This window comes from Gossypium hirsutum, chromosome D05 (assembly GCF_007990345.1).
Source record: "Gossypium hirsutum isolate 1008001.06 chromosome D05, Gossypium_hirsutum_v2.1, whole genome shotgun sequence".
In the NCBI taxonomy this organism is placed as follows: domain Eukaryota; kingdom Viridiplantae; phylum Streptophyta; class Magnoliopsida; order Malvales; family Malvaceae; genus Gossypium; species Gossypium hirsutum.
Window position 1 is genome coordinate 3371297 of NC_053441.1, and position 22813 is coordinate 3394109.

The 22813-nt window shown below is 31.2% G+C and overlaps 2 protein-coding genes and 1 long non-coding RNA gene across 5 annotated transcripts; 2 read left to right on the top strand and 1 right to left on the bottom strand.

Annotated features, from left to right (window-relative positions):
- Nucleotides 1-724: 724 nt before the first annotated feature.
- Nucleotides 725-4612, bottom strand: LOC107907040 (omega-amidase, chloroplastic). Of its 2 annotated transcripts, XM_041093145.1 has the most exons (10): nucleotides 4322-4612; nucleotides 4112-4228; nucleotides 3549-3773; nucleotides 2962-3055; nucleotides 2619-2693; nucleotides 2433-2511; nucleotides 1870-1885; nucleotides 1335-1415; nucleotides 1110-1192; nucleotides 725-998 (listed from the first exon to the last, which is right to left on the bottom strand). In XM_041093145.1, exons 1-10 carry the CDS (start codon nucleotides 4595-4597, stop codon nucleotides 920-922), a joined length of 1125 nt encoding a protein of 374 aa, XP_040949079.1. In that variant the 5' UTR covers nucleotides 4598-4612; the 3' UTR covers nucleotides 725-919. The 2 variants fall into 2 exon arrangements, with proteins under 2 accessions (XP_040949079.1, XP_040949080.1); XM_041093146.1 differs by lacking the exon at nucleotides 725-998 and having other exon boundaries at nucleotides 1109-1225; nucleotides 4322-4605.
- A 1596-nt stretch (nucleotides 4613-6208) lies between these two features.
- Nucleotides 6209-9587, top strand: LOC107903276 (uncharacterized). Its single transcript, XR_001685747.2, has 3 exons — nucleotides 6209-6685; nucleotides 7946-8026; nucleotides 9267-9587. It is a non-coding gene; the product is annotated as an uncharacterized lncRNA (long non-coding RNA).
- Nucleotides 9588-18376: 8789 nt separating this feature from the next.
- Nucleotides 18377-21258, top strand: LOC107907038 (PHD finger protein ALFIN-LIKE 4). 2 transcript variants are annotated; one of them, XM_016834236.2, is made up of 5 exons: nucleotides 18377-18750; nucleotides 18873-18905; nucleotides 19601-19829; nucleotides 20264-20396; nucleotides 20715-21258. In XM_016834236.2, the coding sequence occupies exons 1-5, from the start codon at nucleotides 18654-18656 to the stop codon at nucleotides 20979-20981; spliced, it is 759 nt and encodes a 252-aa protein (XP_016689725.1). In that variant the 5' UTR covers nucleotides 18377-18653; the 3' UTR covers nucleotides 20982-21258. The 2 variants fall into 2 exon arrangements, with proteins under 2 accessions (XP_016689725.1, XP_016689724.1); XM_016834235.2 differs by having other exon boundaries at nucleotides 18381-18750; nucleotides 20706-21258.
- The last annotated feature ends 1555 nt before the right edge of the window (nucleotides 21259-22813 follow it).

Sequence of the window (22813 nt, forward strand, 5' to 3'; positions counted from 1 at the left end):
AAATAGGAGACAAAGCCACATTTTTCCGGTACTCTCCCATGTAGAATACCCATGTGAATGAAGAGGGATAATATAAGCTAGGGCCTATGGGGCGAGGGGGGAGTGGATATGGAGAGTGAACTAACTAACCCTGAAGGTCGTCGTCTTCTTTAATATTCATGTCTCCAGTCTAAGTAGGTCTATAGTTTTTAATATATGTTATTCTGGGTATGCATGATACTTAATTAAGGTTAGACCCACATTTTCTAGCACTTATCCACAGGATTTGACATGCCCATTCAATCATATATAGATGAAAAACAAATTGAGAATGAGAAAGTAAAATGAAAATGATAGCCAGGAGAAATGGTTGACTTTATCAACATTCGTATTTGATAGTTGACGGTAGGTTTCGGACTTGCGGAAATACTTCTCCAAATAATCATTTTCAAGCCTACATCAGCAATTGAGGTCAAAACTGACTATTTCATATTGGCTATGATACTGTAATCCAACCTTGTCCGAGCAAAGTTGTGATCTCTCCCAACCAAATATTAGATCTTCACAATATATATATGCTGTCCTGGGTAATTTAGCTCGTTTCTTGAAGAAAATTGTAGGATACGGTGTCATAACAACGACTCAAAAATTCTGCAAAATTTAGCTGATTAGATAAGGTGTCATCATTTTTAAGCCCTATCATCCATGTTAGAGTGTTGAAGGCTAAGTCTGGCTAAATTAGCAATTAAAAACATGGCAACAGTATCACATCCAATTATTGTTCAAATATGGGTAGCAAAGCTATCATCCGAATGATAAAATCTACAGATTTTCTTCAACTGGACAAAGGACGACAACAGTCCCATGATTTTAGTAAAGTTGCACCTTATATTACATCCCCACCATGACTCATAGCTATTTACATGCTTCTCTTCTCTAATCAATGAGCACTGACTCTCCGGATGTCTACCAACTGATAAAGATCACCCCGCCGTTGCATTGCCAAAGGGAGATTAGCCCTAAATTTCATACAAGGCACCCAATTAAAAAGACTAGAAAGTATATACGATTGAATAAAACCATAAACATGCAACATGTATAGAACAAATATTATGTGGAAGCCATATCACCTTCGTTGCTCAAGTATTGAGTAATCAATCTCTGCTATAATTATGTCCTCATCATGTTCAGTTGTGGCTAGGACTTCTCCAAACTGTCACATGCAAAAATTTAAGTATGTATTTGTCTGCTCAAAACAGTTCAAGCCATAAAAGATTCAGGAATTCGTATTACAGGAGAAAAGCCTTTCTATTCATAAACCCACAACAGAGCTAAAAAAACAAGTATCCACTTACAGGTCCTACAAGGGTTGAGTGACCCCAAGCCACGTAACCGGCTCCAGTATCTCGAGCAGGTGAACAAGTTGCCACATATAACTGTTATTTAAAATTTTTATTAGAGAAGGAAAAAAAGAATGAAATCTTTTATGAGAAATCATATATTCATGTCCTAGACAGTGCAGAGCTCCAGTGATCTGAAGTCACAGTTCTGATGAATCCATCCCATTTTCACCATCCAGTATATATGGTAACATCAGAACATGAATTATATAAACAAGTATTTTTCAAGACTAAACAGAAGGAAAGAATCCTTCATAAAGAAAAAGGCCAAAGGAAAGAAAGCGGTGTCTTTGCTACCAACCAGAACAGCATCAAAGTCCAGCATGTTAGACTAACCAAATACTGACTGCATTCTAGTTTTGACCATAAAATAACAGGATCTACATTAATTTTCATCTGTACTAGTACTGTCTGTCTTATTAAACCAAATAGTACAGTATGCTAATTACGAGACTTATGAAAGCCTTTACGAAAAATTTTGTTACTATACCTGATTATCCACAGCCCTGCATACAGAATAGCAAGAAAAAAAAATTAGTAGATGAACAACTACTATCACAAAATAACAATTAGCTCACTAAATCATCCAATACGACAGTCCCCGTCAGGTTGAGAAACGGTTGGATGTTAAAAACAAAAAAGAGCAAACGTGGAGGACAAACTGGTACGACTTGATCTAAGTTTTAATCCATTGCTGTAAAAGTAATTTAATTTTCTCTCTTTAAATGAAATGATGGTTTTGGAAGATGATCAAACATGATAAATTCCATTTCATCAAGTAAATTTATTGGTGTCTTGGCAAAGAAAATTCAGAAGGTAATGTTTAAAGATAAAATTACTGCGATGTATGAAGTTCATAACGTCCACCTAAAGCTAAAACTAGGAACCATCTCTGTAAGGATACAAGGCCAAAAGAATTATAACACTGACTTTTATATTGCTTTTTTCAGTGACTGCATCACCTCCCCTCCCCAGTCTACCTTATTTCTCTCTACCTTTCAGTAAAGTTAAAAAGATTAACAAGGAAAGTGAAAGCAGGGAAATAACTAGCACCTTGCTCTCTGCAGCAACTCCCAATGCAATGGTCCGGTTGTCATGTTAAATGCTCCAGGATAACATAGCAAGTGAGCACCTAATTTCAATAAACACAGGAAATAATAATTGCATTCATCAGCTACCAAAAGCCAATATTACAAATGAAATTAATTGAATAACGGTTCGAGGGAGAGGTATACACACCTCTTGAGGCATATATCATTGCCAATTCCTGAAAACGAATGTCATAACAAATCCCTACACCAATTCGCCCAACATCTGCATGAACTATTGATGATTAGCTTCCCACTTACAAAACCATTCACCTAGTATACTCAATTGCTGATAATAATTACTCGTCAGTTAAATCTGATTGTAGAAGATTTGACATAGTACTTCACCAAATAATGGTAAAGATGTAAGAAACATAGGGATGTCTCATGACAGTGGACGAGATGATATACAATATATGATCTAGAAAACGATTCTAAAAAAATTATGGACAGGGTAACATGTTCATGCATGTGAAGTCTAAGGAAACATCAACCTGTGTCCACAATGGTAGGAGTTTCCCCAGCAGTAAGAGTCTTGGATTCCATGAAGGTAATCTTCCCAGGAATATCGATATCAAAAAGGTGAATCTGTAGTTCCAAAGGAATTCATAAATATCATGTGCACTTCAAATGGAATCTTCAAAATGATATTAGTGAACTTTAGAATTGCCTAAAGGAAGCAGCAAACTTGGTATCAGAGATCAGGAATTTTGGTGTTTGCATACTGGTGTGTGTGTATTTGAAACTTTAGCAGCAAAAGCAAAAGGTAAAGATAAAGCTTAATATCAATGTTTTTCTTTCTTCTGACAGGCACATAAGTTTTAATGGTACCAAACAAAAAATTCCACGATTATATCAAGAACTGAGTACTAAATGGCTCAGCCATCTAGCAATATGTGTAGATGTATGAGCTTTTATACAGGTGATGAATTGACAGATGTTGCACCATAGTCAAATTCATTCTACCTAATGAACTAAAAATAAACAGTGGCTCCATAATGCATTGCCAAGTTCAGCCATACACAATGCACAAAATTGGCAATTCCTATATACTACCATATAGGATACGAAGTGCCTCTACCTTGCGGTGCTTGGCTTTCAGCTTTCCATCGGTACCAAAGACACAACAAGTATTATACAATTTATCCCCACAGCGTTCAGGAATAGATCCACCAACTACCGTGATCTTCAGACGACTAGAAACTTCAGACAGCATAGCTGTTGAAGGAGATGCATCATGACCTGCATCTATATCTTCAGCATAAACTGGAAAACCGTCATTTGAATATGGGCTGTTCCATATTTCCTGAAACAGAATAACAGAAAGAAGGACGGGCCTTAAAATGTTAATAGCAAAATCTATTATATGTAATTGAAGAACACCAAAACAACCATTTTGTGGTTTAATATTCCACCATATATTTGGCTCGTCAAGCTGATTTCACCAAAAATAATGGGAAAAAAAGAATTAGGCTTTAGCTTATCTGGTATGCTCAAATTTCTAAGACCCTCCAAGCTTCTAAATTTTCAACCTCGAATCCAATAGCACAAAGCTTAATTATGCACAATTTGTTACCTAACGAAAACCCTCATGCGAACATCAGAAAGGAGAAAACTTGAGACATAGACAATAATAAAACTCACAGGCAAGACAACAAGATGGGCACCCTTTTGAGCAGCCTCTTCGATGGCCTCCCGAGCATGCTGTATGTTCCTCTCTTTATCAGGTGTCACTGCCAACTGACAAATCCCAATCTTGAACTATAACAACAAACCCAAAACAGATCACTTTAACAAACACGCAATCAAAACAACAAAAAGGAGAAGACAGCAAAAGAAAGCAAAAGAGGTTGCCTTGGTGAGAGGAGGGGAGGAAAGAGGAAGAGCAGGTGGTAGCCTCGCTTGTTCAGGCTTGAAAGCTGATGATGACATTATGGATGTTGAGTTGGACCGGATTTGGAATTGGAGGTTTTGGTAACGTTGATTGTACAGGTTTATGGTGTTTGTGGGGATGATTGGAATGAAGAACGGTGTTTGAGAAATGGGTTTGGATGAGTGTTGAAGGAAGGAGCGTGAGATAGCGGATTGAAGTCTTATTAGATTCTTGGAGCTAACAAGTGATGACTTCATATTTGTTTTCACGTTGGTATTTTTTTTATATATATTTTACAAAAGTTATTCGTACTCAAATATCATCTTAAAACCCATGGAACCAACCAATAATAAAGATGAAAACTTAATCCAACTTTTGGTATTTTACTAAAATTGTTATTTATAGGAAGAAAAGGGCAAAAAATCAACTAAAGTTTATAGTTGATATCCAAATATTAAACTGAACAATAATTAAACAGTATGATATTTACATCTAAGAAAACGTTTTTTAGCCGCACCTAAAAGTAGTTTCGTTTTACTAAATTCCATATTTGAATTTTGTATGCGGTTATTTTAATTTTGAAATGGTATTAACTTTAATTGTTTAGCTTTTGTTATATACTAAAAATCTTATATATAAATAAAATTCATAAATTTAAAATAAAAAATGAAAAGTATGATTTGAAATAATACATTAAATATGTACATTATTAAAATAAATTAAATTGTTTATTATGATGTTATATCATCCCGATTTTCTAGTAGTATCAAAAACAGTGGTTTCAGGGCCACTGAATTCGACGAGTAAATTCGTAAATATTATTATTTAATATTTACGAGTCAAATATGATTTTAAAAAAGTTTTTGATATAATGATTTTTGTTATATAAGCGAATTATTAAGTTCAAGTGATTTTAGAAAATAAGGTATCGGGACCTCAAATCTATAAACCGAGCCGTAAATATTTTTATAAATATTTACGGAGTGTTGTTAAAGTGGTATTAAAATTTTGTTAAAAAATTTTAACGTTTCGATAGTTAATTAATTAAAAATTACTAATTTGTAAAAGATGCAAAACCTAGTTGCTATTGAATTTTAATGATTTAAATAGATTACTTAGTGGAAGTAGGTGGACTGATATTACAATTATACCATGATGAATTATTATAGTCTGTCAATGCTTGTTTTTAGGATAAGTATGTGTTATTTTTATTAATTAAAATAATAATAATGTATTAAAAACATTAAAAATAAGTAAAACAAAAAGTAAGAAAAACATTGTATACTTATCATCTTCTCCAAACCACCGAAACACCATGGCAGAAGAACCAAGGTTCGGCCATGCTTCAATTCATGCATGCTAAGTCATCTTTCACCCGTTTCTTTTAATTTTTATGTTTTTGAGATCGTTGCAATTAGGTCCAGTTAACCCGTACCTTTGATTTTGAAACTGTTAAAGATTTTGAATGTTGGCATTGATGAATCTTGTGATTTTTTATGTTAAATGATGAATCTAAGATATTAATTGTTATTTAAAAGTATTTTAATAAGTGATTTTTGATGAATTTTTTGATTAAGGATTAAATTGTTGAAATAGTAAAAATATAATGATTTGTTGTGAAATTATTGCAAAAAATGAATTGTATTGAATACCATGACTATTCGGCTAGCACGGGTTTGCCTTAAAAATGGTTAATTTACATGTTTTGGGCTCAGGGACTAAATTGAATAAAAGTAAAACTTTAAGAGAATTTTGTAAAAATGTCAAAAATAACCAAATTTCATTAAATAATTTTTTTTATTTTCTAAATTAATAAATTTAATGAAATTATTAATTTAGATCAAGATTGGGTAGAAAATCGAGAAAAATAAAAAAATTACCAAAATACCCCTAAATCTTGGTATTTTTGTAATTTAGCAGGTAAGTTCGTGCGGTTAAAATTTAACATTTGTATAAATTGATGATTGATATTATATAAATGTTCTATTGTTGGAATTTAATTATTGTTGGAAATATATTATTGAATTTAATACTCAGTTTTGATTGAACGCGAGATTTGAGTACATTCGTGATTTGGTGCATAACGAGGGTTTGGAGTGGAGATGGTACTGGGGAGATATTGGCATTTTACCCAAGTAAACCAGGGTTAAGCATTTGTTGCGAACTCTCACGCTTTACTTTCTGTTTGGCGTGATTCGAGTGGATAAGCTCTTACGAGCTTCTGTTCAACTCTTACGAGCTTCTGTTCAGCTCTTTTGAGCTTTTTTTCAGCTCTTATAAGCTTCTGTTAGCGTGTTCGGGAGGACCATCTCTTATGAGCTTCTGTTGACGATGTACTCTTACTCGTAAGTCGTTTTTCGTATGGAAAATCTCGGTAAGATAATTTGTTTAATGAATTTGAAAGTTTTGTTATTTATTGAATATTGACCTGAACATGAGATGATGGACAATGCTTAGGTTTGTGCTAAGCTTTTTGTTGCATTATATCATGTTGAATATTAGCTATATATATTGACATGGTAATTGGTTAAATGGAAATATGCTTATGTTCATGAAAAGGTGGTAAGATTCAAAAGGTGTAATTTCTTCTAAAATGGTTTATCATGTGATTGACCCCAAATGAGTTATATACATAAATGCACTAACTTGTGTATTGACTGTAACAGCCCAATATTAGAAATAATGATTTCGGGACCACAAATCCGAGTCAGAAAAATATCTTAATATTATTTTGTGAGTTTATTATGTGTGAATTTGATTGTATGAAATTTTCGTGTTTTAATTCCGTCGTTTAAGTGTCCAATTTAATAAAAATGGCTTAATCGCGTAAAATTAAAATTTAAGGTTTAAATCTAAAAGCACCTAAATGTTGTTGTCTTTTTAAATGGGAGGATTTATGATGCAACAAGACCAAAAGTTAGATAGTGGGTGGCATTTGACAAAACTAACCTTAATATATATGTTATACATAATTATTATTAAAAGGTTAATATAATAATAAGGTAAATATTAACATTATAATAAAAATAAGTCATAAAAAGATGAATATGTTCATCTTTGTTAGCCGAATATTGAAAAGGAAGAAACCATCCATGGCTTCTTAAGTTTTGGCACTTCCTTAGCTTGATTAAGGTATGTTTTGGTTTCGATTTTGGATGATTTTTACGTTTTTGTGATCGTTGCTTCGTGTTCTATCTAGCCCATGCTTTAAATTTAGAATTCGATGGTGATTTTGAGATATGTCATTGATGAATACTTGAGCTTTGTGATAGTTGATGATGAAATATGAAAGATATGTGAAAGATTAACATGTTTTGTCTTTGAATTTTTGGTGAAATTGAGTAATTAGGGCTAAATTGTGAAAATAAATTTTTGAGGGACTAAAATGTGAAATAAATGAAATGTGGGGACTTGTGTGAAGCTTATGAACATTCGGCCCTAGCATAGTGTGTGCAAATTTTGTGTATTTTGTGTTTTATGCAATAGAGACTAAATTGCAAAAAGTGTAAAATGTCGAGGGTAAAATGGTAATTTGCCCATTTATGTGTTTTTGGATTAAATTGAATGATTTGATGAATAAAAAGGCTAAATTTGAATATGTTTAGATCAAGAAATGAAGAAAATGGAGTTAGATCGGGAGAAATCGAAAGTAGCCGAGTAGTCAATTGTGTCCGTTGACATCTGAGGTAAGTATAATAGCAATTTAAATGTTATCAAATTGGAATATATATATAAATATATATATATCATACATTAGTAAGCTAGAACTAAAAGTATTTAAATTGAATAAAACTTTGAGATTTTTCTACATGATAGCCGAACATAGGAATTGATTTTGGTTGGTTGATATTAAAGGTGTAAATTACATGTATATTAGCTAAAATATACTTTAAGTTCAATGATATGAAACTAATAGAAGAATATATGCATGGACATGTAAATCGAATGCAAGATTTAACTTCTTTGAGCCGAATTTGATGTATAATTTCATATATATGTGGTTCGAATAAATATATATATATAAATATATTCAAGTTCTTAAGTTGAATTTAATATATAAATTTCTTATACACATGTGGTTCAAACATAGATTGCAAAATCTCTTGAGCCAAATTTGATGTATACATTTTATATATATATGTGGTTCGAATATAGGTTACAAATTCATTGAGCTGAATTTAATGTTTTGAACTATACATATGAGGTTCGAATGTAATATACAAGTTCTTTGAGCTAAAGTTAATGTTATGAATTATATATATTCATGTGGATCGAATATATGATTTGAGTTTCTTGAGAAGGATTTATGTGAATCATAAAGCATTATATGAAAGATTAATTTTGTTTGAGTTATTCAGGCTCTGTGCTTAGCAGGCTTAATGCCAGTGAAATAATTCAAACTTTATGTCTAGCAGGCTTAATGCCGGTGAAATATTTCAGACTTTACGTCTAGCAGGCTTAATGTCGGTGTTCTGAATCAGGCTTTAAGCCTAGCAGGCTACATGCCGGTGAATCATTTTAAAATATGTGATTAGTAAGTTATTTGTCAATGTAATAACTAATGGATTATGAAATTATGATAATCAGGTATGTGTTATTCATCTCTTATTTGATATTAGGTAAGTACATTGATTGATTGTAAATAACAAAAAATTATTGAGGTATATATTTATTTGTATTTGATGAGTATACATATTCGGTTATGTGCAAATGGTAGGTACAAATTTGTGAGTTTATATCATGTTTAATTGTTATGAATAAAAGGTCTTGAGGTTAATAAACGTTTTGATAGTATTTATAAATGGTATTTGCGGCTTAGTAAATTTATTTAAGAAATTATATGATTCATATTTTATTTATGTATTGCTTAAGACTTACTAAGCTAAGGTAGCTTACTTTGTATTTTTGTTTACTCTTGTTTTATAGATTTTGGAGATTGTTACGAGCTCGGGGATTCGTCAGTAAAGCTCGTCACATTATCAATTAACTACGGTATTTTATAAGTTGCAACTTAATTTGGATTATGGCATGTATAGACTAGTTTGAACTTTGTTTAAATTCAAATGTGTATATACTAAAGCCATGCGAAAATGGCTTAGTTATCTTGTGGTGTTCAGTTTTGAATGAATGATGTTTAGGGCATATTTTGATTTGGGTTTAGCATTGTATGAATAATAGTATATATGTATATGTATATATGTATGAAGATGTACCTATAATTGTTAATAATGAGTTTCTTTAGTCTTATTATAAGGGTGAATGAATGTTGACATGCTTATTTATCTAATGACTTGGACTTGTGATTTAAACATAAAATTTGAATATGATATGTTTATGTGGATGTTGAATGTAATTGCTAGTTTGTATGATTAAGTCGATAAATGAATGGGTTTACCATTGAATATAATTTGATATTTGTTTTGCTGATAGCATATAATATCATGATATATATTGGATGATTTATATGCATGATTCGAAAAATAAATGCTTAGTTACTTGGTAATGAATTTAAGCATAAATTGGAAGTAGATCGAGTATGAGCATTCATGTACAAGTATAAAAATGGAGTTTATGCTTATGTCTAATATGAGCATGTTTTGTTGTGGTCATAGGTATAATTTGTATTCGGTAATGGTATGTAAAAATTTGATAGATTAAATTTAGTTATATAGCCTTTGATATAAATGAATTTGATTATGACATATAGTCGAATGCTTAGGTTTAGTTGTAACACCCTAACTCATATCCATTGCCAGAATAGGGTTATAGAGCATTACCAGAGTTTACAAATCAATTTACAGACATTTCATTTCATCAAGCATTCATACTTATAACCAATAAAAATCAAAACATTAATGAGCTAACGTTGGCCAATTTAACTTATACATGTCATTATAACCAGAATCAAACCATCCAAAATTACCGATAGAACCAATGGATAGTGTGATATATGTAATACCCTTTACCCGTATTCGACACCGGAATAGGGTACGAGGCATTACCAGAACACATATACTTATAAACATGTTAAACCGAGTTATAAAATTTCATTCAAATTTAAACTCTTCAAATTTTTAACATGCTTTTATAAATCTTCACGTTATAACTTCAAAATACTATATTTGTAACAAATAGGGCTTTTAATACCCAATACATACTCATGCAATTCAATACTTCATTTCCATTTCATTTAATTCACGATTCTCATGTTCACGATTCAGTTCAATTTCTCAATCCAATATATGTTTCAATACCACAACAATTCATTTAATTCAAATCATATCATTTGCAATTTCCATTTAATTCACGTACAGTTCAATTTCATTAAGTTCAATACTAATACATATTTATCGTTTAACTTTAACGTCCCCTTTTTACGTCATTTTACACTTCAAGCATGAACTTAGTATTTCATTTCCTTTCCACTCCCGTTTCCTATGCATATCACACAAGATATAAACATTACACTCAACCATAGTCGCAAGCTAGTTCTTTTTGAAGACTAACCACATGATAAACCATTTTAATAAATATTACAAACTTTAAACCTTACCACCCTTTTATGATCACAAGCAAATTTCAATCTAGGCATTTACCATCTCAATGCATAATTTTATAAATTTAATGTGGCATAATCCAGCCACAACTTGGCCAAAGCCTAAGCATACACACCAAACATGCTAGCCAAATAAACATATAGTATAAGCATTATAAGCATGGATAAGCATCACATTTATTTATGTATCAAACTTATCAACATGAGTTAATTCATAAACCATTTCTGACATTGCTACATACCAAATCATATACCAAGTATACCACATACACATACTATGAAACTTTATTTTCTCACATGAACTTTAACCATAACTGATAATGCACAATTATAAACATCATTTATTTTCAATCGTTTATCGATTATAATCGAGCATATGACCAATTATACACAAATAATTCATATGTTCTTCCAATTTTCCTCCTCCTCCTCTCCATTCCACATCCTTAATGTACATAACACTCTTAGAAATAACATTTTCTATAGTTTCACTATTCACTTACATGTATACTTAAAACTGTCTCTCCTAGTCAGAGTTACTAAATTATTTTTACCCGAAGTTACAGGGCTCCAAATTAAGGACCGTTAATTTTCCCCAAAACTAAATTCATATATCTTCTTACCATAAAATTTTTAGAATTTTTGGTTTAGCCAAATAGTACAGTTTATTCTTTAAAATTTCCCCTGTTCCACTGCTCGGTAGTTATGACCTCTCTTCACTAAAAATTAATCATCTCATTGTATAGAATTTGGATATTGTTTCTGTTTATTTCTCTTGAAAATAGATTCACTGAGGATTTTAAACATATAAAATTTATCCCATAATTATTTTTTTACAATTTTTGACAATTTTCCAAAGTCAGAACAGGGGATTTTAAACTCATTCTGACTCTGTCTAACTAAACTTCAAATATCTCAAAATATATAACTCTTTTGCTTGCTTTGTTTCTTTTATGTGAAAATAGGCTCATTCAGATTCAATTTCATATATTATTCAGCCTCTAATTCAATCTCCAACATTTTTGGTGATTTTTCAAAGTCACACAACTGTTGTTATCTAAACTGTTTTATTGCTAAATGTACTATTTCATAATTTCACTTTTTCACTTTCAATCACAATTCAATTCAAAATTCACTTTTCCATTTCTAAGTCGATATTCAATTCAATTCCACACCTATATTCATTATTTAATTACACTTAGTCAATTTCCCAATGAACACTTTAGAATAATAACAGATACTCGGTGGATTCAGCACATAACAACCACCTTATTAATTAATGATGTCCAGTGGAATCAGCACATAGCAACCACCTTACTAATCAATCATGTTCGGTTCACATAGTAGCCTGCACATAGTACTACACATGTGATCGAAACTATCCGGTACGCATAGTAGCCTGCACATAGTACTACACATGCGACCTATCATTCCGGTACACGTAGTAGCCTGCACATAGTACTACACACGTGACCATCACTTTCACTTTTACATAGTGGCCTACACACAATCCGTGCCACACATGTGATCATTTCTATCACTTCATTCGTATCCCTTTTTATTCCAAAGGTTCATTCGAGAATTTTTCACTTTTTCTCACTTTTCTTTTTATCGATCAATTTCAATTTCTTGTCTTTCTTGATTTATAACAATACATTTAACTTATATAACATTCACACTATTCATTCCAGTCCAAAAATCATACTTTAGCAAAATTACATTTTTGCCCCTAAAGTTTCACAAAATTACAATTTTACCCCTAGGCTCGTAAAATAATTTTTATTAAATTTCCTTGCATTTTAGGCCTAGATTAACCATTTTCATAATCATAGCAATCCACAATACTCATTTATTCACACACTTGTGACATATTTTATAACTTTTACAAATTAATCCTTTTAGGCATTTTCATCGAAAATTACTTAGTACAAATCGTTTATCACACTCCAAACATTCATATTCTTCCATAAAACATCAAAATACATGCATATCATTCATGGGTAAATTTTTAAACACAAACCCTAGTTCAAAACAATGGTAAAAATAGGTAAATCTTGTTACGAGGATTTCAAAAACGTAAAAATCATTAAAAACGGGGATAGAACGGACTTACAATCGAGCTTGGAAGCTTGAAAAACCCCAGCCATGGTTTCTCCATGCAATTTTCTGCCAAGGGGTTGAAGATGGACAAAAATTGGCTTTTAATTTTGTTTTTAATTCATTTTAATAACTAAATGACCAAAATGCCCTTAATGAAAAACTTTGGAAACATGCCTAACCATACCCATTTTTGTCCACCAACTTAACCAATGGTCTAATTACCATATAAAGACCTCCAGTTTAAAATTTCATAACAATTGAACACCTCTAACATATAGAACTCAACTTTTGCACTTTTTATAATTTAGTCCTTTTGACTAAATTGAGTGCCCAAATGTCAAAATTTTCGAGCGAAATTTTCACAAAATCATTTTGTGAAATCGTAGAATATAAAATATAATGAAAATAAATTTTTTTCTCGTCGAATTTGTGGTCCCGAAACCACTATTCCTACTTGCCCCAAATTCAGGCTGTTACAATATATCTCCGACAAGCTTCCAACCTAATCGAGCTTCCGATAATCATTTCAATGCATCTAATAATTATACATATTACCAATAATAATTCAATTCCAATAATAAAACACGTATTTATATAATATTCATCACCAAATAACATTCACTTTAATTAAAATTATACAAAATATAGTTCATACGAACTTACCAAGCTAAATTGCAGAAATACCAAAATTTAGGGACATTTTGATAATTTTCTATTTTCCTCGAATTTCCACCCAATCTTGATCTAAATTAATATTTCATTCAATTTATTAAATTAAATAATAAAATAATTCATTTCATGCAATTTGGTCACTTTTTGACATTTTTACAAATTTACCATTAAAATTTTACTTTTATTCAATTTAGTCCCTAAATCTAAACCATGCAAATTAGCCATTTGTAATGAAAACTCATGCTAGTTGAATAATCATATATTTTCCTCCTCATCCTCTACATTCCACATCCTTAATGTATATAACATGCTTATATGTAACATTATCTATAATTTTACTATTTATTTATATGTTCATTCAAAGCTGTCCACTTGAGTCATAGTCACTAAATTATTTATATCTTGAGCTACGGAAGTTCGAATTAATATCCGCTAAATTTATATGAAACGACTCACATATCTTCTTACCATAAAATTTCAGAATTTATGGTTCAGCCAATAAGTACAGCTTATTCTTTAAAGTTATCCCTGTTCTGTTGTCTGACAGTTTCGACCCTTCTTCACTAAAAATTAATTATCTCCTCGTACGGGATTCAGATGATGTTACCATTTGTTTCTATTGAAAATAAACTAATTAAGGATTTAAAAATATAAATTTAAGCCCCTAATTATTTTTCTCAAATTTTTTTTGATTTTCCAAAGTCAAAATAGGGGAACCCAAAATCATTCTGACCTTGTTTCACAAAATTTATTATATCTCATGATTTACAACTCCATTGCTTACACCGTTTCTTTTATGAGAAACTAGACTCATTAATATTTAATTTCATATTTTATTCATCTTCTAATTTGATTCCCACAATTTTTGGTGATTTTTCAAAGTTAGACTACTGCTGCTGTCCAAAACTGTTTTAATGCAAGATGTTGATTACAAAGTTTAAAACTCTCTTATTCTTTATTACTATAATATTTCTCATCACTTTCTCTTATTTCACTTCACTGATATATCAAGAACATAAGACCTGATTTAATAAAACTCTACTATAACATCATTTCCATGTTTTTTCAATAATATCAAACTTAAAAATATATTGAAATCTTGATGTTCTTACCTTGTCCTATTAATTTCAAACTTTAACTTGATTTTCTCTCTCCTATAGCTTCTATTTCTTAAATCTAACTTGATATTCTAGCTCCCTATAGTCTCCTTGTTATCTTTCTCTCTTGATGGATACGGAAATTCTTTTGATTTCTAGGTGAAAATGGTGAATTTTTGGTGGAAGGACCAAATTGTAAAGAAAGCAAAACTTTCTTTCTATCTCTCTTCTTCTCACGTTGGTGCATGGGAAAAAATGGTGGGACGGTGATTCTTCATCTTCCTTTTCTTATATATATACTAAATAAAATAATAAAATATTATTTAAAAATAAAAATAAAATATTAATAAACTAATATTTAATTAATTAATCTAAAATATCTCCAACATCATCATTGCCTTCTAGATATCTCTCTTCTAATTGATCATTTTGCCCTTTATGATCTTTAAAAATTACATCCTTGAGTCATCACTTAATTTGGTAAAATTGTGATTTAGTCCCTCAATATTCTTCACCTTTTCAATTTGGTCCTAATTCATCCATTTTTCTTAGTTTCTAGATTATTCCACCCTTAAAATATTTTCACCATTGGTCCTTCAACTTTTTCATATTTACACTTTACCCCCTTAAGTTTTGAGTATTTACTCTTAATTAACAAAACTTTTCTCACTTTTGCGATTTAATCTTTTCTTGAATTAATATATCATAATATACTTCCCAATGTTGCCATAACTGAAAATTTCTTTTTTTTGTCACTTTACCTACTTTCTTACTGTAGTAATTTTGGGGTATTACAGTAGTAATTTTCGGGATATTACATTAGTCTTATTGAAGTTGATGTATTGAATAGTTATAATGTGCTGATTATGCATTTTATTATTATATAAATTCATGTTCGTTTTTACGCAATTTGATCTTAAATGGACAAGTATTAAATTTAAAGTTTATGATGTATTAGTATATTTATATATATGCATTAACTAAGATAATTCAGTTGTTTTATGATAAAATGAGTTATGTACATGTAATAACAATAGAGAAGTTATTTACAACCATATCTTAATGCAACTATATGATTAAATTTTAAATAGTATGCATATCATTTGAATGTTAAATGTTTGTGTCCTATCATGCTATGTTCGGTAATGCTTTGTAACCCTAATGCGGTGACGGATACGGGTTAGGGGTGTTACATTGACGATGGTGATTAGGCTTATGTCAAGTTTGAGATTATGATTGATGCATGTGCTTATATCTGGTATTATATAGATGAAACGGTAAGTTCATAATTGAAATGTGATATGATGAAAATGGGATTGATGAGTTGAATAATGTACTTATATATGAGAAAGTATGTATGTTATGGTTGAATTTACCTATGTTATGAATAAATATATTAATAAATTAATTGATGTTATTATTTAAGTTTATGTTAGGTAAATGAAATGGAAAGTAAAAGAAATTTTTCGTAGTTTTATGAAAATGTTAGTGATGGTGTAAAATGTTTTATAAAATCTTATTATTTTAGGAATGATTATATATATGATGTTGATAAACTTACTCATTTATGAGTTGATGGTTATGTAGTTGATAAATCTCGAGGCATTTGTATAGCTTTATATTTATCATATAAAGTTTATTATTGAATTGGAATATTATGTTTAAAGTTTGTACCAGCTTACTAAGCATTCATTGCTTACATAGTTGTTTATCCCTTACTTTACAGATTATCGGAAGTTCGATCGTGTTGGAAGCTTGTCGAAGATCTATCATACTATCCATCGGTTCTATCGGTACTTTTGGATGTTTTGGTTTTGGTTATAATGGCATGTATATGTATTCTGGTTAATGTTGGTCTATATGTATTTTGTTGATATCAGCCACTTCTTTGGCTTGTGTTTTGGCACATTTTGGTTTGTGCATATTTGCCTTATGTGGTTGATGTGTGGTTTGGTTTATGGTTGTACAGTGAAAGGTAAAATATTAGCTAAATGTGCATTTTATACATGTGTTTTGGGATGTGATGAATTGATCATGAATTGGTACCTTGATATGTAAGGTATATATATCTAAATATGTTAGTATTTGAAATACATTTTGGCACCAAATGGTATGTTTTGGTAGGTAAGTGACTTGGTTTGAAATAATGCAAAATAGCAAGTTAGTTATACATATGAATATATTGAATACACATGTTATAAGTTGTCATTTGAGGTGCCTAAAGACATATTGGTTGTATGTGAAGATATTATATGTTTAAAGCTTGATTTTGGCTTGTTTTAGATGCCTAATTATGGTGTTTTGATATGCATAATGTTGATAGTAGGTTAACACCAATTTGGGTGAGAAATATGGCTTGAAAAATGACCTATTTTCGTCCACACAAGTAGAGACACGGGCATGTGTCTCAGCCGTGTGTGACATACGGGCAGGTGACACGGTCGCGTGTCTCATGTATCTTTTAAAGAGTGCAAGTCAGTATATTGACACGGCCTGGCACACGGGCATGTGGCTTGGCCGTGTGGTACAAGTTAGTGAGTTACATGGGCATAGGCACGGGCTGGGACACGGCTGTGTGTCCCTAATTCGAATGTCCACACAGCTTGAGATACGTGTGTGTCTCTTGACCGTGTGAGCCACACGGCCGTGTGACCCCTGCAGTGTTGAAAAATTTCAAATGTTTCTAGAAAATTTTTTGAGTTTTCAATTTAGTCTCGATTTGTTTCTAATGTGTAATTTGGGGCCTCGGGGGCTCATATAAGGGACAATATGTATGATTTTAATTGGTTTTTAACATGAATGCTATATAATATGAAATATTTGTATTTTCTGTCTGTTTGATTTGTAAATTAAGCCAAATCTCTTAATTTAATAAATTAAAAAACTTATTAAGTCAAATTAATTCTATTAAATTGGTTCAATTTAATCGATTAATTAATTTTTTTGCACACCTTATTTAAAAATAACGATGTCAATTTCTTAGTGTTTAACTTTGAATTTTGAGATTTATTTGTTAAGAATTCATAAAATAGAATGATATTGTCAATTAATTTTCATCATTTTAACCCTAAAACTCGAGAAAAATCACACCCATAATTTTTTTAATAATCAAACACAAATTTAAAAAATTAACATTTAACACTAAATTTATTTGATTAGTAAGATTATAAAAATTTAAACCGAATAATATTAGGAACTTTAAAAATTAACTATGTTATCTTTAAATACCTTATACAATATTAGTGTCATATTGAACAAAGAAAAAAACTAGATTTTAATAAGAATAAAAATAAAAATAATCTAAAAATTTAATATGAATCCAAATAATATGTATTTTGTCTTTATATGATAAAATTTATAAAGCTTAGCAGCCATTACTATTGGACAGACATTAATAATTATAAAACTTAATTTAAGAGTTTAATAAATTTTGATGAGGAGTAATTATTTTAGAATTTTTTTTCTTAATTATATTATTTATCTATCTCTAAAATTTAAATTTGGATTTAATAATAAAATGATTTATTATTATAGATTTGAGTTTAATTTCGTCAAAATGGGCTTTTCTACTTAGGTTTTTTTTCTATAAATAATTTATTCATATATGGGCCGGTCCCATTTTTTTCCCGGATTGGTTCACATATTTCTGCCTTTTCCTTCTTTCTCCCTCCATAGAGAGAAACAGAGAGAAAGGGTCAGTTAATTTTACTCTTAAAAACTAAAACGAAAATTCCCCTTTGCAAATCTTTCATTTCCCTCCTTTTCCTCTCTCTCTCAGACCGTCTCCTACCCTTTTCCCTTCCTCTCTGCTACTCGATCTCCACACTGCAACACAATTTCTCTTTCAAAGAGAAGACAAAGAAAGGAAGAAAAGTATCAGCCCGGATTATGGACGGCGGTGTTCCGTACAACCCACGTACAGTCGAAGAAATCTTTCGAGATTTCAAGGGTCGTCGAGCTGGAATGATTAAAGCCCTTACTACCGGTAATACTACTATTTTTCTTTTCTCTTACTTGACTGCTATTTTCTCAACCATATTTGTTTTCGCCTATGCTTTTGAAGTTTATTTTTATTTAATTACTATTCGGGAGTGGTTGTGGTTGCAGATGTGGAGGAGTTTTACCAGCAGTGTGATCCAGGTACTGGGTTTTTGTTTTTGGAGAATTAATTTCTAGATTTTAATAGCCAGATTTGTTTTGTTTGGTTGATGACATGATTTATCTGGAAATTGAAGTTACAATTTTTATTTTGAAGGTCTTTGTATATATAAATGAAACAGAGCATTCAGGCCCGGTGACTGAAGTTGTTTAAAGTTCAGTATAAATTACGTTATTAGTGCATCCCGTGATATTTGAGATCGTAGCTTTATTACTGTTTAAATCTATGGCATGAAGAAACATTTTTAATTATGGGGTTACTGTTTCTGCTTAAATTGTACTTTTCCCTCTTAAATTGTACTTTTCCCTTTGAAAATAGAAAAGAATAGTTTGAGCTAAGTATGATATGTGTATGTTTAGGATTTAACAATTTAGACAATATTGCTGTTATTCCTTGCTTGCTCTTTTAGATACGTATATTCTTTTTCTTTCTTTAAATAGCTTTACATTTTTAAAGGTTTTTTAGGATTGTTGTCATTATTTGATTCTTATTGGGTTTTTTAGATGGCTTTAATTTCGATAAAAAGCATGTTCATTTGAAGTTGAAAGGCAAATTGATGAACGAGAATGTGCTAAATTCAATGTGGTTTCCCTATGCTTTCACTAATTCTCCCTGGTTAGGTTCTAAATGCACAGAACGGAATGGGTTAATTAAAATGTTAACATTGTGATTACAGAAAAGGAGAATCTTTGCCTTTATGGATTCCCTAGTGAGCAGTGGGAGGTGAATTTACCTGCCGAAGAGGTACCTCCGGAGCTTCCAGAGCCCGCATTGGGTATTAACTTTGCCAGAGATGGAATGCAAGAAAAGGATTGGTTGTCTTTGGTTGCTGTACACAGTGACTCGTGGTTACTCTCTGTGGCTTTCTATTTTGGTGCTAGGTTTGGATTTGATAAAGCTGATAGGTAATTTTCACCTTGCCTGAGCACAGTCCTGATTTGGCTTTACATACACATTCTAAGTGTAAATAAGCTAATTTACTTGGTTAGCATGCATACCCTCCCAGCCTCAGTTTAGCCAAATAATTGATATGAGTCTCTTGTAGTTTTGGTTTTCTGTTATTTGCCAAGGTAATTTTATATGTCCATTATGAAAATTATTACATGTTGTCCTTCCCCCTAAGTTGGCAAACCCTCTGTAAATGGATCCTCAGACTTAGGCTTCAATACGAACCACTTACAGATAATGCCCAAATATTATATACAAGGCATAGCATGAGTGAGCTTGATTAAATTGGGATGCTTTGCCCTGGATTTGCTTTTGTGTATAACAAGTGTGCCGTATTTATTTTGAGCTACAATTTATCCTCAATCATACCATGTTGGTTGAAATGATGCAGGAAACGGCTTTTCAATATGATAAATGATCTTCCAACAGTATTCGAAGTAGTAACAGGAGCAGCTAAGAAACAGACAAAGGAGAAATCTTTGGTTTCAAATCACAGCGGAAGTAAATCTAAATCAAACTCTAAGGTGGCAAGCTTTTTCCTACTACTGTTTCTTTATATGTTTAAGTGGTGCTAGTTCTAGGGTAAAGGTAGGTTGGTGTTAGTGCTAAAACATAATATTACATTGTTGATTGTTTCTCACTATTTGACAGCAGTTTCTGACATGGTAAAAACTATGGTCCTGGAAGTATTGTTGGCATTTTGGCTTGTTTTATCTAATATTTCTGTGAAGTCCTTTCTTCTTGTGCCGATAGCTGACTGAAAGAGGGAAATAACTTGAAATTTTCAATGTAACCTTACAAATTAGTTTCTTTCTTTTCCTTTGTGTTTGGAGAAATTGCAGCGAGGTTCTGAACCTCTGCCCAAATATTCAAAGGCAGTGCCATCAAAGGATGAGGATGATGATGGACTAGAGGAGGAAGAGGAGGAGCATGGAGAGACACTATGTGGGGCTTGCGGAGAGAGTGACGGAGCTGATGAATTCTGGATTTGCTGTGATATATGTGAGAAATGGTTCCATGGAAAGTGTGTCAAGATTACACCAGCAAGGGCAGAGCATATTAAGCAGTACAAATGCCCATCTTGCAGCAACAAGAGAGCACGGCCTTGATGATGACAGGTCGGTGGCCCTGGCCTTGAATTCTGTCATCTTGGAGTCTGCTAATTGTCTCGAAGCTCATGTACTCAACTCAAGTATGTTGGTAGTAGATTATGTTCTTTAATCTTAGCAAATCTTTCTCAGCTTTTTATTTGTAGGTCGCAAAGCTGTTTAAGTTGTTCTCTGAAAATCATTGTTCTTCCTGCCGTAGGAAGGGAGACTTGACTTTTGTTTAAGTTTGATCTTATTGTGTTTATATGCATGCAATTGCGTTTTTCTTTTGGTATTCTATGAGCTTGTAAAGTGTAATGCTTTGGCATCCTTTGAAAGGAAAAAAGATGAATGAAATAATGGATTAGACACCTTTCAGCCCACCACAACGGCCTGTTAAGGGACGGTTCTTGGTCCAAGTGGTGTTTCTATCATACGTTACGAATTCATTTGAATGCTAATCAAATAATATTATAAAATAAAGATGGTATAGATGGAGAAATGAAAATCTTGTCCTTTTCCGCCATTTTTTTAACTGTTCAACCAAATATTGTTTAAGGCGTTAGTATCGAGTTACGTTTTATTGCTGTCGAGAATTCTTTAATCTTAATTAGATTATTATATTTGGTTCAATGATTTCGTTTAAGATAATCAGTTTTTATGTTTTTCGAAAACTGTTACATTTCTTTAGTAAAATAACAAACTCTCCTGATCTTTGATTTTCTTGCTAGTTTTGTTATACAACCTCTCACATCATTGTCGTTGTAAAGAGACAAGATATGACTTTGCTACTAGTAAGTTCAAGACGCATAGCATCCATTATCTCTCATATATAAACTCCTTCAAGATATCATCGGACACAACATTTAGAAACCTTCCTTTTTAATCATATAGACCCTCATAAAACAAGCTTCTCTCTACATTTCCCTGACCATCACAATGTACAAGGGTTCTCTGCCCCAAACTAGTGTGAATTGTCATAATCATCACTATCTACTACTTTCTCTTGTTGATCTCACTTGAGAACAAGTTTAAAATTTTTTTTCAGCTAAAGTTTTGTGGTTTATTATTATTACATGAAATTTTCGTTTTGATTTGATTATATGCATTAAAAAAATAAATACATAAATTTATATTTATATTAGATGAATATAATTATATGTATGTAATATATAAAGATAAAATGATTCTATAACAATAATTGTGTTGATAATTTGTGATAATTGGATCGAATCAAAATTTTATGTATAAAATTACACAAAATCAAAGTTTATGAATAAAATTACATTTTAGACCAAAGTTCATTTATAATTTTGAGATAATAATAAGTTGATAAACTTTAACTTTATTACATTTTTAATTGTTAATTGATTAATATTATTATAAGTAACTTTTCTTATTTATTTATTTAAAAGAAGTTAGACATTTTGTATATTGTTATCATTAGTCTTATCCCCTTTTTTTTATTTTCATAATTAACTTCACTCTTAGTACCATTTAAATTTGGTTTCATTTTTATTCATGATTAAGTATAATTCGATAAAAATTCTATTAGGTTATTTCATATTGCCTCAGTCAAATTAATGAATTTTACATTCCAACCCATTGTACCAAACCCAAGTAAGAAAAGGTTTCTGAATAACCTAATAATAGAAAATAATTTTATACTTACATGTTCTTTGATCCAAACTGTCCCTAACGACAAGGATTAGATTAGAGGCGATGCTAATCGTATTAAAATAGTACTTAGCATATTGTTTTATATATGTGTGTGTTCTCGATTGAAACGCCTTGTCAACCATGGGAGGCAAATGAGTTGCATCATGTCATGTGTGAACCTTTGTTTATAACAT